This window comes from Streptopelia decaocto (assembly GCF_964273445.1).
Source record: "Streptopelia decaocto genome assembly, chromosome: 2".
Lineage (NCBI taxonomy): Eukaryota > Metazoa > Chordata > Aves > Columbiformes > Columbidae > Streptopelia > Streptopelia decaocto.
This window is the reverse complement of record NC_138655.1, coordinates 67,843,187-67,856,959: the sequence shown is the minus strand read 5'-3', so window position 1 is coordinate 67,856,959 and position 13,773 is coordinate 67,843,187. Positions and strand designations below refer to the sequence as shown.

The window sequence follows — 13,773 nt, the reverse complement described above, 5'->3', positions numbered from 1 at the left end:
GTATGTGGAGTGCCCTCGCAAACCTCCCCTGGTCCCGCCATCTGAGCGGGCTGGGACGGGACCAGACCACCGGGAGCCCTTAGGACTCGGGAGAGTTCGCTCGTTATCCTCCTGGACTTTCCCCCTCTTCCTCTAGGTTAATGGACTAGCCCGAGAGGGGGCGGGGCCGGCAGGTAAGTGACAGCAATAACACTACGTCGCGGATCCGTGCTGGTAGGTTGAGGTTTAGCTCTGGGGCCCGATCGCTCCGGGTCGGCGCTGGGCTGGTGGTGGGGCGGGGGCTGCAGAGCAGAGTGACCTGGAGGGGTTAGGGGGTGGCATCAGCTAACCTGCTGCCGGCTGGGGGAGGGGGCGGGCGGTAACAGCAGCAGCGCCGGCGGCTGGGGAGAAGGCCGGGGGAGGCTGTCTCTGGCTGAAACCGTGTCTGTGCAAAGTTCCCAAGTAACGGGGCCGCCGTGTGAGGGTCTCGGGCAGAACAGGCCTGGTGCTGAGACCGCGTCTGGAATATTGTGTCCAGTTCTGGGCCCCTCGGTTCAAGAAGGACAAATTTGTAAATATTTATAAATATGTAAAGGGTGAGTGTCAGGAGGATGGAGCCAGGCTCTCTTGGCAACCAATGATCGGACAAGGGGCAACGAGTACAAACTGGAACACAGGACGTTCCACTTAAATATGAGAAGAAACTTCTTCACAGTGAGGGTGCCAGAGCACTGGAACAGGCTGCCCAGGGAGGTTGTGGAGTCTCCTACTCTGGAGACATTCAAAACCCGCCTGGACACGTTCCTGTGTAACCTCATCTAGGTGTTCCTGCTCCGGCAGGGGGATTGGACTGGATGATCTTCCGAGGTCCCTTCCAATCCCTGACATTCTGTGATTCTGTGTTAGATGTGGTGTGAGTGAGAGGGTGGAGGTGGGAGTGGCCCTGCCCCTCTGCACATTGCTGAGTCCCGGCTTCTCTCCTGTAACTCAAAGGTGCCTTCATGAATAATTTAAACGACCCTCCCAACTGGAACATCCTGCCAAATCAACGAGAGCCCGGGGAGGAAGGCAGCAGATGGAACTATGCCTTGCTGGTCCCCATGCTGGGCTTGGCCGCCTTCCGTAAGTAGTGCCCGGGCCTGTCTGATCGAGCTGGAGTGCCTGGCAGTACAGTGACACCCCATCTAGGAATTTCCCCTGATCTGATCATCTATAATGTTAAAAACAGGAAGCACTGTTTATAGCATTAAGGCAATGGCCATCTTTTACACATGGAATTGAATCTGTATTTACTAAGGTCCAATTTATAAAGCTCTCTCAGAAAAGTGGACATACGAGAGCCGTATGAGTGCTGGAGAGCCCAAAGGTAACAACCTGAGGAGTTGCCGATGCATATTTATTTACTGGATCTGAAAAGTTTTCAGTGCAGTTCCTGCATTGGAAACCTCCGTTTTGTTTCTCCATAACTTTTTTTTTTTTTTTTGCTTCTTTAGTCCAAGAAGTATATGTATTAGCAATAAAAGTCTAAGGGAGATTTTACTTCAAATGAAACATGATAATTTAATGTGACTTACTGTGAAACATGAACCCACAGAAATACATTTTGTGGGGCATGTGAACAGAAGTGAATATCACTGGGGAGGGCAGGAAAAAAGTTTTTTACCACTTAATAGCTTTAGAAGCATAGTTAATTATAACCATCAACATTATATGTGTTATACTTATGTCTGAAGTCTTATTTATATATAATAGGATGGATCTGGACCAGAGAATGTCAAAAAGAAATAGAAAGAGAAAAAAAAGAATATTATAGAAGACATTCATCTTTACAAAAAGACCTGGAAGCCAAATACCGGGATATAATCACAGAAAATCGTCGTACGGTTGCTCATTTGGAGTTGGAGCTTGAAAAGGAACGCAACAGAACCCTGAGTTACCGTGAAGCCCTCGTGTCACAGAGTCGCAAATTAGTAGAAGAAAGAAGGATCCTAGAACAGGAGCAGGAGAAGTTAGAGCGAGAAAAACAAGTCCTTTTGCACTCAGGAGCAGCAGGTAACTTGTACCAAAGCTGTCTGGCAAAAGAAGAAGAATGGCAAAAGAGAGCCAATATTTTACTAAAAGAATTTGAAGAGGGGCTTAAAGAAAGACAGGACATCTACTGCAGTCTTGTTGTACCCAGAAGCCAGAGACTAGAAATAGAGAAAAATCTGCTAGTTAAAGCAGCAACAGATTCTGTTGCTATGGCTCTACAAATGGAAAGTGGCTTAAAAGATATTTTCAAACATGATAACTACTGTGGCAATCTGCTGAACAGAAACAAAAGTCAAAATGGAAGACTTATGTGGCTGTATCTGAGATATTGGGAACTAGCTATTGAACTACAGAAGTTCAAGAGGGCAGAAAAGGCCATGTTAGGAAAATGATAAGTAGGGGAAGTAATGGGATTTCATGTGATCCACCACGCATAGTAGGGACAATCACGGTTGTAGTCTGAAGCTGTTACATGCTCCTACTGTGTTTCCATTTGTACTCCTCGTTGCGCTTGTATTTGCATGGGACGCATGCAGTGTTGGTGCCTTTCCTTTCACTAACAATGGATGCTCCAGTGAGCTATGCATGCTCTTAAACTCTGTGAGTGTGTGTGTATTGCAGACTGCAGCTTAGCCAGCTTCCGTAGGTATCAGAAGCAGCAAAACGGAACTCGATTTAGAGTGATGTACCTAGTTGATGGTCGAACTCCATCAACAGAGAAGTGTGATTTGTCTCCCCTGAGTGGGGTAGCACATTGTGTTCCTTTTCCATGATGTTTTAACTTGTGTCTCAATGCTGTCTTTTTTCTTTTTTTTTTTTTTCATTTTTTGTTTAAGCAAGACTGATTTTGAGGCAGATGTTTGGAAGAGACCATGTTTGAGCAAGCTGCTTGTCATATAGATCCAGCGTGTATATACGTACATTTATATAAATATAAAAATATGTGTGTGTATAAATGTACAGATTAGTATTCTGAGGGAGGGAATAGTAATGTTTCGAATCAATCAGTCTTGCATTGTCTTCCAGCTTAATGTACAAATAGTACCTTAACAAAGAAGCATCCAAACTACACTAATTAAAATAACACATAAAGAAACGGATTGCTGGAAGTCTCATTGCAGGTAGAGATCCATGCTTGAATACTACAGAGTGTATAAACTCAAAGTTTTAGTCTCATCGTAATGGAGATATGTTAAGAAAACTTATGTTTTTACGTGCTCAAGGTTTTAGTTGTAACCCAACAGTGCACTTCCATTATGGACATCACCGTGCTGCTGCCTCTGCATCCCAGCACAATAGCTGGTGCCTGGGATTACAGGCACCAGCTTACAGGAACCTCCATGGGTTACAGCCATTGCACCTGGCTCTGTTCCTTGGAGAGGTCCTGTTTGTTGTTTGCAGATAGGAACCTAAATGCAGCCTGTGCTGGCAGCCACTGCCTCCCTCCCAGACTGTCTCAGTTCTCCCAGAACTGAAGTGTGCTTTTCCATGAGCTTGTGGTTCACCAGTTCACATACATATGATCATGAAAGCCTACAAATTTACAAGCTTTGCCAAGTTTTAAGAAATGGGGCTTTTTATGTTAGTTAGCACAGTAAAATAAACAGATCTAGATTAAAAAAAAAAAAAAAAAAAAAATCAGTGCATTTCCACACTTGAAATCTCCTAAAAAACTTTGAATATTCTTTGGGTCCTTGTAGCAGTAGGAACTACCTTATTTTTTCAAATGTGTTTTGGAGAATAACTATTTTTTTCTTCTTCCTTTCTAATCTAGCCTTAGGCCCCAAAGGCTCAGTGTTTACCCTTTTGTTTATAACATCTGATCTTCTCTGTTACTAGACTTTGATTAGTGTTGGTAGGTTGTCAGTTCTTTAATTAGCAGTTCTTTATTTACTGAGGGCTAGACTTGACAAGACAATTGCTCTAGGCCATCAGCTACTGCATGATCCAGAAGCAATCCATCTAAGTGAACACCCATCCATGTTTAACAGAGAACTCCAACAGATGTGGGTTTTTCTCTTACTATTTCCTTCTGGCTTCATTTCAGTCTGGGCACAGCAAACAGCAGATAAATCTTTTGAAGTAGCATGTGCAACCTAATCCAGTTACTGAGCAAAAATATCTAACATAAAACAAAATCCATAACCAGAATATATGTTTCCCAACTACTCCGTTTTCCACTTGTGATTTTACTCACCTTGGTGGTACTAGTTATACTGTCATATTGATTTGTCTCTTATGTACTGATATACTTTATTTTTGTGAAGAAAGTTGTAGTAGACAGACAGACCTGCAAAAAAAAAGATACTACCACAAACACCAGAAAGGACAAAATTTGTCTGGCTGCCAAGCGTTTGCAGGTTGGGAGATGAGAATGCAATTGAGTTACACCTCCTGTGTGACAGCCCAAGCCAGGCTGCTGTAGCTGGCCATATGCACATGCCCTAATTGCCCAGTAGAACAAATGAGTTTGAACAACTAATTACCCTGTGTGTAATTCCTTCAGGATGTGGAAGTTGTCTGACCACACAGCTGTGGCATGTTTCATATGTACATACGATCAGTTAAGCAACTCAGCTGACAAACAGCAGCCAGTGAATCAATGACAATGCATTTAAGAATCATGCCTTGACTTTGTACATGTTCATGAGTTCTTAGTATTAAAAGATCAAGCATTTTATGCTTTTTCAGTTTTTCACAGTATGTCACTGATATCCCTCTAAATGTTTAAAGAAAATGTAATCACGAAGGTAAAATACCTTTTTCAGTATAAATATGTAAGTTGAAGCATCATATGCTCAATTGTACAGGGTTGGATGCAATGTAATAAATGTTTGATACTTGTTTTCACTTCTTTAGAAGTGTCAATTATTTGCACAACTAGTTTTTGAACTATTTTCATGAACACTTTGGATCAGTCTATTAAGACTTAAGAGTTATTTGAGGAGGATTTTTAACAGTGTGTAACTGGTTTAGAAGCACCGTGCCTGTTAGTTTCTACCAAAACTGATGTTTGTTGGTGTGTTATATATTTTTGAAACATTCCCCCTTTTCAGGTTATTAATGTTGGAAGTTCTGTTGTGAGCTTTATCTTGCCCAAGAGCTAGTATTCTGGATTGGTTATTTGTTTGGAAATGCCCATATATATGTAGAATGCAAGAATAATCTGTTTTCAAAATATTTAATGAACTTCTTTTTTCATTATGGAAATGGTCACTCACCTGTTAAACAAACAATAACAATTAATAAAAACCCTTACATATTTCTCCACTGTTTTATAACTTGAGCAAGGTGGGTGGGAGAAGCATAATTTGCTTGTTTATTCCAGATTTCCAAGCAAATTTCACAATGTTAAGATTTTACAAATTGGGCCATTAAATTGACGTGTAAAAAGTTTCGGTGTTTGTGCTGAGAAGAGAATAAGTTGGAAGGTTTTTTCTTTCTTAGGAAAGAACAGCATAGTTAGACAGATTAAGTGCTCCAGCTTTAACTGAAGATGAGCGGTTAGAGATGACCATCCCACTGAAAGACTGGAGTAATTCCTTCTGTCTGTTTGCCAGGTAGGGTATACTGCCTTCCTCCAGAATCCCTCACAGTTCTCATTCTTCACATCAGCTCCTTTTCATTTCCCTGTGTGGATTTTCTTCTTTTCCTGCTGTCTGTAAAGAACTACGACCCAGCTGCTCTAGGACAGTGTTCAGACACTTGGGGATCTTTCTTCCCTTCATAAAAGATCCTTCATCTCTTTGTACTTGATGCAATCATTTGCATTTACCCGTCTCTCATCTTCACATGGAGAATGTCATCCTTGTGAAGCATTAGAAATGAATAAAAGAGGACAACTTGCTATCCAACTAAGAGCTGGTATTATATTTGTTATTATAACTTCAGTTTAAAATCATCACACTGTTCAAGTATTGGAGTTTTGGGGTATCTTTTTAATGCATATATTGTTCAGGTGGGTCACAGCCTTTCCTAAAAGTTAGAGAGATGCAGGCTGGAAGAGGTGTCCTAGGGCTGCTGTGGAACAGAAGACTGCAGGTTCCTTTCCAGATGAAAACGCAATGCTTGGAGGTCCTGACAGTGGTGCTGGGTTTGGTGGATGGGGTTCCAGGTGTCTGTCTCACAGGCATTCAAGAAAGAAACATCCCTCAGGGAAATCTTCAGCCTTACCTGAACCCTAGTGGGGTGTACACTGGGAGTAGCTACACACATGGGTTTCATCACTTTGCAGCTAACTTGTCCGTAGTCCATACCCTGCAGGGCAGTAACTGCGTTAATGTGACTTTCCACATTCAGACACAGGCAAGGAAATGCTTTCAATAAAAGCAAAAAATGTGTTCTTTTCGGTGTGTCTGTTGTGTGATACAGCTGCTGTCATGTGTGCATGCAAAACAAAGAGGAACACAAAACATACTCTGGACTTCATGGAACTTGGACTAGAAAAGGGCAATCTTCCTTAGAAAATGCTCCTGAAGGGGGAGTGGGTAAAGAGGAGCAGCCCAGAGGGCCTGGCCTTCTCTTGCTCATGTTGCCTAAATGGGAACTGCCCAAAGACCACTGACATGACGACATATCTTGCTGAAAGTGATGCTGTGCTCTGGAAGTGACAGCTTTGTTCAAGCCCACCTTTACCTCTTACTCATGCTTTTGAGTGTTCCTGCATGAGGATGAGAAAATAGTGAGAGTTCCTCTGTGGAGGATACAAGGCAGAAACAGTGGTCAACAGTTCAAGTATTGTGTCAAAAGAAAAGGAATTTAAGTTACAGCTGTGCTAATAGGATGAAATTCAAGTTTATAGTGCAGCTGCATATGAAGGCTTTGCCTGTGTGCATGCCAAGGACAAATAGTCATTAATCGACTGCCCAGTCCAGGAGCTCTCCAGCTGATGACTGCATAGCTGCAAAAGCAGACGGATCTGCAAAGAAGTAACTCACTGGAATTTAAGGTAGCTTGGCAAGGAAGAGATCAGCTGATGTCCCAGCCACTTCACAACCAAACAACAGTCTGATAGCTGCAGCTCTCCCAGCAGCTGGGGCCATGCCAGAGGTTTCCCCAGGGAGCTCCTGCATATCAGCAGGAGCTCTACTCCATAAGCTGATAGACATTATCTGCATCTTTAGATACACAGGGTGTTTCAAAAAGATGGAACCAATTTTGAAATGTACTGCTCTGAAATTGAGTCCATCTTTTTGAAACACCCTGTGTTGCTTAACCACTTGGGGTGAAGGATGCAATGCACGGCCACAGATTTCCCCAGGCAGTTCCTGTTGTCCAAGGAATTGACTAAATCACGCATAATTTTATAAAGGCAGTGGAAATTGTTCCTGCCTACGCAAGGATGGGCACATGGTGCTGTCCTTTTCTCATAGTTAAGATGTTTCTTAGTAGTAAGGTGATTCTTACATAGTTTAAGATAATTGACAAAAACTGCTCATGCATACAGTGTAGTGGTCACGTAGGTCCACAGGCTGGCTCAATTATAAGAACTCACCAGAACAACAGTTTGGGGAGTCTCAATGCTGAAGACACCATTGAGGGATGTTTGCACCATCAGCATCCAGGCAGCAACCAACCATCTTGGTCAAGAGATCCAATTCCCCCTGCAAGCATTACCCTATGCAAAATATCCCAACAAAAATAAATGTTCTGTCCATGAATGTGTGCAGCATCATGTTCAGTCAATAAAGTCCAAGTGGGAGAATGAGAAACCATTTCTTAGCACAGAGAAGTTTCAAAGTCTTGGAAAAGTGAGCAAATTAGCTTTTTAAACTGATAATGACTAAATACATTTTAAAGGAGATAAAAGAAGAAACACATAAAACCTCAGCACCTGACCCGGACCAGTTTAGTTTAAAAGACCTCGTAGACAGATCCCCAAAGCACTGGTGTTAGCAGAACTCTGACTTAGGGCTGGCAGCATGTCTACCAGGTAGTCTCAAGGAACACAGAACTATTTTGATACTGAAGTCAACTTACCTGGTGAAACTGAGTGGCCTATCACAATCTGATCAATCATCTTAATAATCTTTCAATGGATTCTGACAAGCAGAGTAAGAAAAGCTTGGCCTATTAATGGCCAATAAGTGACAAAGAGGCCTTGTAGCTGAACCTCGGTGCTCTGAGAGTGTAACAATCACTCCAAGTCATCATTCAATATGGTATGAAAAAACACAGCCTTTGTGAGCAGTATTCACAGAGCTGGCCGAGGCTTCCTGCTCAGTGACACATGGACATACCTTCTGGTTCTGAAGTATAAAGAGCTATCTGAGCATGTGATCAGATGAAACTTCATCTGGAAGTGTCAGCACTCGTCTGGAATTGAAAAAGGATCATGCTGAGCGAATTACTATCAGGGTCAGTATCAAGCAAGGGTGTCCAGTGTCATCAAATCAATCCATTCTGCAACTTAGAAAAAGATGGCTATGGATTCCACCAGAGCAAATGCCACAATGTGGCAAAACCAGGTTTCCACATTGTCCTTTGCTGATGACTTGGTCCTGCCAATTAGCGCATGGGAGGTGATGCAAAACACCGTTTCCCTTATAGAAACCTTTGTCTGAGTACACTGATCTGAAAACTCAGTGGGGAGAAATGTCATGGCTTTTTCATCAAAACCACCCAGGAGCCTTACACAATGGAAAGTGTTCAACATAGCCCAAACACAATGGCTCCAGAAAACTCTGAGAAATACCCTGGATTGAAAACTGACTTCTGGATTGGGACATCCAAATTTGAATATTGAAAACTGATTCTTGGTTTTCTAACATAGGAAAAGCTCTGTCAAAACCTTTACAGAAAGCTCACAGCTTCGAAGACCTGCACTGTACCAAGACTCACATACTTGTTCAACCATGCAGACATGAAGGGTACAGCCTGGACTTTAACATCAGAAGGGCTGTTAAAAAATGGTCACACCTCCCAGCTTGTACACGTGATAGCCTGTACAACTGTACAATGGCACTAAGGGTGGTCGACAAGTCATCTGCATGACGAACTTCATTACAAATGGGCAAGCGAAGTCATAACATGTAATCCTACTCACAAGGTACCACTGTCTGAGAAATTACTGTGGAAGGAGTTGTGCAAACAGGCTAATTACAGACATATTATGGATAGCCAATGGAGAAAGTCAAAAGATGAAACTTTACTGGTAAAATAGCCCTGAAATTGCTAGCTACTGTTTATGATACTAATGGAAACAACCAAACAACTGAAACTAAATGGTGCTTCTGGAAGCAAAGAGTCTGTGGAAAAGTTTGAAGAGTGCAGAGCAACTGTGAGACCTGCTATGATGGCCATTCACTGTCATGCACCCCAACAACCCTGTGGTGCAGGCTGACCCCAGCCTGAGCCATCCAGCTGCTGGAAAAATGCCTCTCTACTCTTCTCTCGATAGCTGCTCCCATGAGTTGTGTTTCTACACCACCTCTCTTCTGAAGTTGATTTACACAATCAGAACAAAATCCACAGCTAAATTGGTTGGTGCTTCATATTATTAAATACGGCCTCCCCCTTGCAGCTAATGGCTCTTCTAGCCAGCAGCCCCATCCATACCCTTGAGCATGTCTCTGATGCTACATGGTCAGAGCTTGCTGGTCCAAACATGACTGGAGCATAATAACAAGAAAAATTAGGAAAAAAAAAGGTAGTGTTTGATGACCAAGAGAGAATGAACTTGTCTCCGCCAAAGTGAATATTGCAGTAGGCCTTTATGAAAAGGTGGCATGCAGGAGCTGGATGTAGTTCAGCAACCTATTAGCATCTCATTGTATGCTAGGGCACTGGAAAAGGAAACAGGAACAACCTCGGTTAAAGAACATTGTTCATTTCTTAATGAATATGGCAAGCAAAAACCTACAACATGATCTGCTGCCTGCTAGATAGGCATGTGGTGAGAAAGATCCAAGCAATAGCACTTTACCAGGTAAGAAATTAAGGGTGATGCCGGCCATAGTGAGAACAGATCTTCACAGGAGCATTTCAACACCTGTGCATCTTGCCTGTAGTTCCCCCCAAAAAGATTCCAAAGATGAAATGTGTTCTTCAAAGATGAAAGCAATATTTTGGGAAACTTCTGAATGTATGCAGCGCAACATCAAGGACAGCACGTCTCCCTCCTTGGTCTCAACAAGAAGAGAAAAAAGAAGGATTATGCTGCTGGAGCTGATATTACTCCAGTGAAATATTTATATACAAAGCTGAAGTAGTACACAAACTACCAGTATATATGAAGATCGTTCCTGCTTCTGGAAGATAGAAAGGAGAAAAGTTCCAGATGAGCATCAGTGTCAGCTCAGTTTTGGATGAATTACAGTAGACACGATGTTCATAGCTTGTTTCTTTTAATTTTTCTGTGAGTAAAGACACTTTCACAAAAAGCATGGACTAGCAATTCCTAAGCATGTCAGAATCCTGAAGGAAATTCCCTGACACCGTAAAACCACTCCAGAACAGGATGCTTGTGGAAGTCATCGTATATGACATTCTATTTCTGTTGCGTTCCCAATAGCCTGCAACAGAGTTTCAATGACAGCTCGGTGCTGCCCTCTTTCTCCTCTGCAGCAATAGTTGCTTACACGAAAGGACTTCTTCCCCATCTGGAGAAGTTTACAATCACATGGGAAGAGACTTAGCCTCCAAAGCCTATTGGACTTCTCCAAAGGCTTCAAGGTAACGCTGCTTGAACTTCTGTGGGCCTCCAGCGGCAGCATTGAAGCACGCATGGAAAATTAAATCATGCCAGCTGAGGAGCTGTGTCTTTTGGTTACTTATTAGATACAGTTTGAGAACAACAGAGCATAAAACTTAGGTCAAGCTAAAGATCTACAGAACATTTCTTGGCAAGGTAATCTCCATAACCGCCTACTGTTGATTATTAGTCTTTAAGTGACTCTGAAAGATTTCGCCTGCATATCTCCTGTTCTAATATGATCATTAGGCTGGGGATTTTGAGTCTCCTACTTAACCCAGGGTTCAGTGCTCCCTCTTTGCATAGCTGGTCAAGGATTTTGTCCTTTGGCAGCTCGTAAAAGAATTTTTTATTTTCACCACATATTTTAAAACATGATCCAAGCAGATTTTTCCAGAGACAGGCTGTCAAAGAGAGCATTTCATTTAACCTCTGAATTTCCTTCTTCTTCTTCTTCTTCTTCTTCTTCTTCTTCTTCTTCTTCTTCTTCTTCTTCTTCTTCTTCTTCTTCTCCTTCTCCTTCTTCCTCTTCTTCTTCTTCAATTCTGTTACATCTTTGCCACTTTATGGTTCTAAATGAGAATTCTGTGCCTTAGGCATTTGGCTCTATAGTTACCACTCTCTTTACATTTCCATCTTTTTCTGTTTTAGGCTTATCACACAATCAAGAGTACTTGTGATTGCTTTGACTACGAGGTAGAAGCTGACTGAAAAAAGTTATTAATGCTGGTGAGATATTGCTATAGAATCACTAGCATAAGAGATTTCATACAGTATCTGCTACAGTAGTAAAAAGGGTCAGAAAATAACGTAGTTAATCCTAATAGCGTGGGATATTGTAGGGCAAGATTAGAGAACAAACTTGGTGTTTATGATTAATTAACTTTAGCTGCAACTCTCTGTAAATGTCACTCTGAAAATATCTGGAGAGTTACAGACTTAACCTATGTCACATCAGGCATGAGGAAAAGACATTATTGTATTTCATCCCTAAAACCAGGTCTGGATGCAAACCACATATATTGCCACTGCTCTCTGCTTATCTCAGTGTATTCAAATTAAAGGAATTTGTTTTCTCAAAGAACAAGCTCCTGCCCTGTCTTGCTGGCTGCACCTTGTCCTGCCCTTCACAGGACCCAGCCGGAAGACATTCCCCCACTGCAGCCCCCTCCAGCCCATGGTGGAGGGCAGAAGGCAGGTGCTTCAGCCAGGTCCTTCAGTCAATCAACTCAACTCGGTCACGAGAGAGAAGAACCTGTCCTTCTGCATGTGTGGATGGCTTCCTGCAGAATGAGAGAGCTGTGCTGCCCAGAAGTGCCTGGGCCAGAACAAAGAGAGACGCCCCCTGGCAAGGTGAGAGGCAGGAGGGGCTGCTGGTGGTCAGCCTGGGAGAGGGTGTCTGGCCCCACCTGCACCTCAGGGAACGAGGGCTTCTGTCCCAGCCAAGGACAGTTCTCATGGAGCTCTGGCTATAACAGATACAACAGGGGCTGCCTGTTGCCAGGAGCCCCTCAGCCCAGGTGGGTACCTCACCATGGCAGAACATGGCCCCACAAAGGGAAGTGAGTGGCTCCACCTTTACTGTTGGCTTGATTTGCATCCTTGATATCCTTTTACTGCCATTTCTTTTCTTTACTGCTACTCCCTCTCATACTCTTTCCTAACATCTTAATTGTCCTGTGAGATGAAAGACATTTTCACCTAATAAAAGGAGTACACCTATGTTCTTCAAAAAAATGTATATATGTGTATATTCTAGTAAAATATATGACTTTTAGAAGGGGGATATTTCCCTTTTAACCAAATTTTCGTAAAATTGTGAGTTACTTACAGACAAGTTGGCTTACTTTTTTTTTTTTTAGAACTTCTTTAAACTTTTTCAAAAACAAAGTACATTAAAAATATGGGGGCCGTAGACAAAAGGACAAACATGTCGTTAGAAATGTTTTAACACAAGCAATCCAATCAAAATGTAAGATCTATTTTCTCCTGCATTTGCAATTAGCAATTTGCAAGATGTGCCTTGTTTACCAGCCTATATTGTGGAAGGATTGATTTTGTAGATGTTTATTAGCCATAACAAACCCTGTGGGATGTGCCAAACCTAAGCCTTGTGTTACTTGGACGAGAAGTTTCCCTTAGAGCAAAGGAAAGAGCTCTGTCAAATAAGCGAGCGACTGATTACTGCGAGCAGCCCCAGCTTGTTTGTCCAAGTCCACAGGGTGGCAATAGAGACAACCCCTCCGTGCAACTGCGGTCATGTTCAAGCTGGTGTTATTGCTACCGCAGATCCTTCAGAAAAAGGCGCTGTGGCTTCCAAGATCATTAGCCACGCGATTCCGCTGATAAAGAAATTTCAGCTAGATGCTATAACAGCATATTTGCTTCTGCAAATATTTAACAACTGATAGCTAGCTAACAACCACTGGAATATGGCATTGCCAAAGTAAGATAAACTCTGGAAAGATATTTTGGATTATATCAGTAGAATGCAGTTTGGAAGGTATTTTTGGATTGTGATAGAAACTGTTTGTACATGAAACTTATCAGAGAGAAATTTTCAGATAATCCTAACACAAGTGTGAATTTATTTCATATCATATCGATTTGGCCTCATATAATTTGATTCTCAAAGAAAGCTATATTCATTCCTTTCATGTCAGTTTGCACTGTGCTTAAGAAGAAACATGTTCTTTTAGGTTCAATAAATTATATGCAGAATCTTAATTGTCAAAGACTTCTGATTACCTAGAGTCACTAGGTTGTAGCTGTAAGAAATGTCGTCTGGATATCATGTAATCATGATCTGATTCAGTTATTGATATAGGCTCTACATACAACTTTGCAAAGCCTACAAGTCAGGGAATATAGAAATATGACACAATAAATTAGAGGAGGATGTTGGGTTTTCCTGTTTGTCTTCTGTCTGCTCTTTATTACTGCCTCATATTCCTGACAGCATGAATACAAGGATTATCTTCCAATGATTCAGGAGGCAGAATAAAATCACAGATGAGTTGTGAGCTCCTGGACCATGCAGTTTCTTGCTATTGACCACTAGGTCAATGTCT

The 13,773-nt window shown here is 42.1% G+C and overlaps 1 protein-coding gene across 2 annotated transcripts; it reads left to right on the top strand.

The window, feature by feature from the left end:
• Positions 1-34: 34 nt before the first annotated feature.
• On the top strand, positions 35-3,648 carry CCDC127 (coiled-coil domain containing 127). 2 transcript variants are annotated; one of them, XM_082046451.1, is made up of 3 exons: positions 35-173; positions 973-1,101; positions 1,732-3,648. In XM_082046451.1, exons 2-3 carry the CDS (start codon positions 981-983, stop codon positions 2,400-2,402), a joined length of 792 nt encoding a protein of 263 aa, XP_081902577.1. In that variant the 5' UTR covers positions 35-173; positions 973-980; the 3' UTR covers positions 2,403-3,648. The 2 variants fall into 2 exon arrangements, with proteins under 2 accessions (XP_081902577.1, XP_081902578.1); XM_082046452.1 differs by lacking the exon at positions 35-173 and adding an exon at positions 193-213.
• Positions 3,649-13,773: the final 10,125 nt, after the last annotated feature.

Excerpts from the sequence above, each read along its gene's own strand:
- CCDC127 (XM_082046451.1), top strand. The coding sequence starts at position 981 with ATGAATAATTTAAACGACCCTCCCAACTGGAACATCCTGCCAAATCAA. Across the intron at positions 1,102-1,731 it reads GCTGGGCTTGGCCGCCTTCC|GATGGATCTGGACCAGAGAA; the intron begins GTAAGTAGTGCC and ends TATATATAATAG.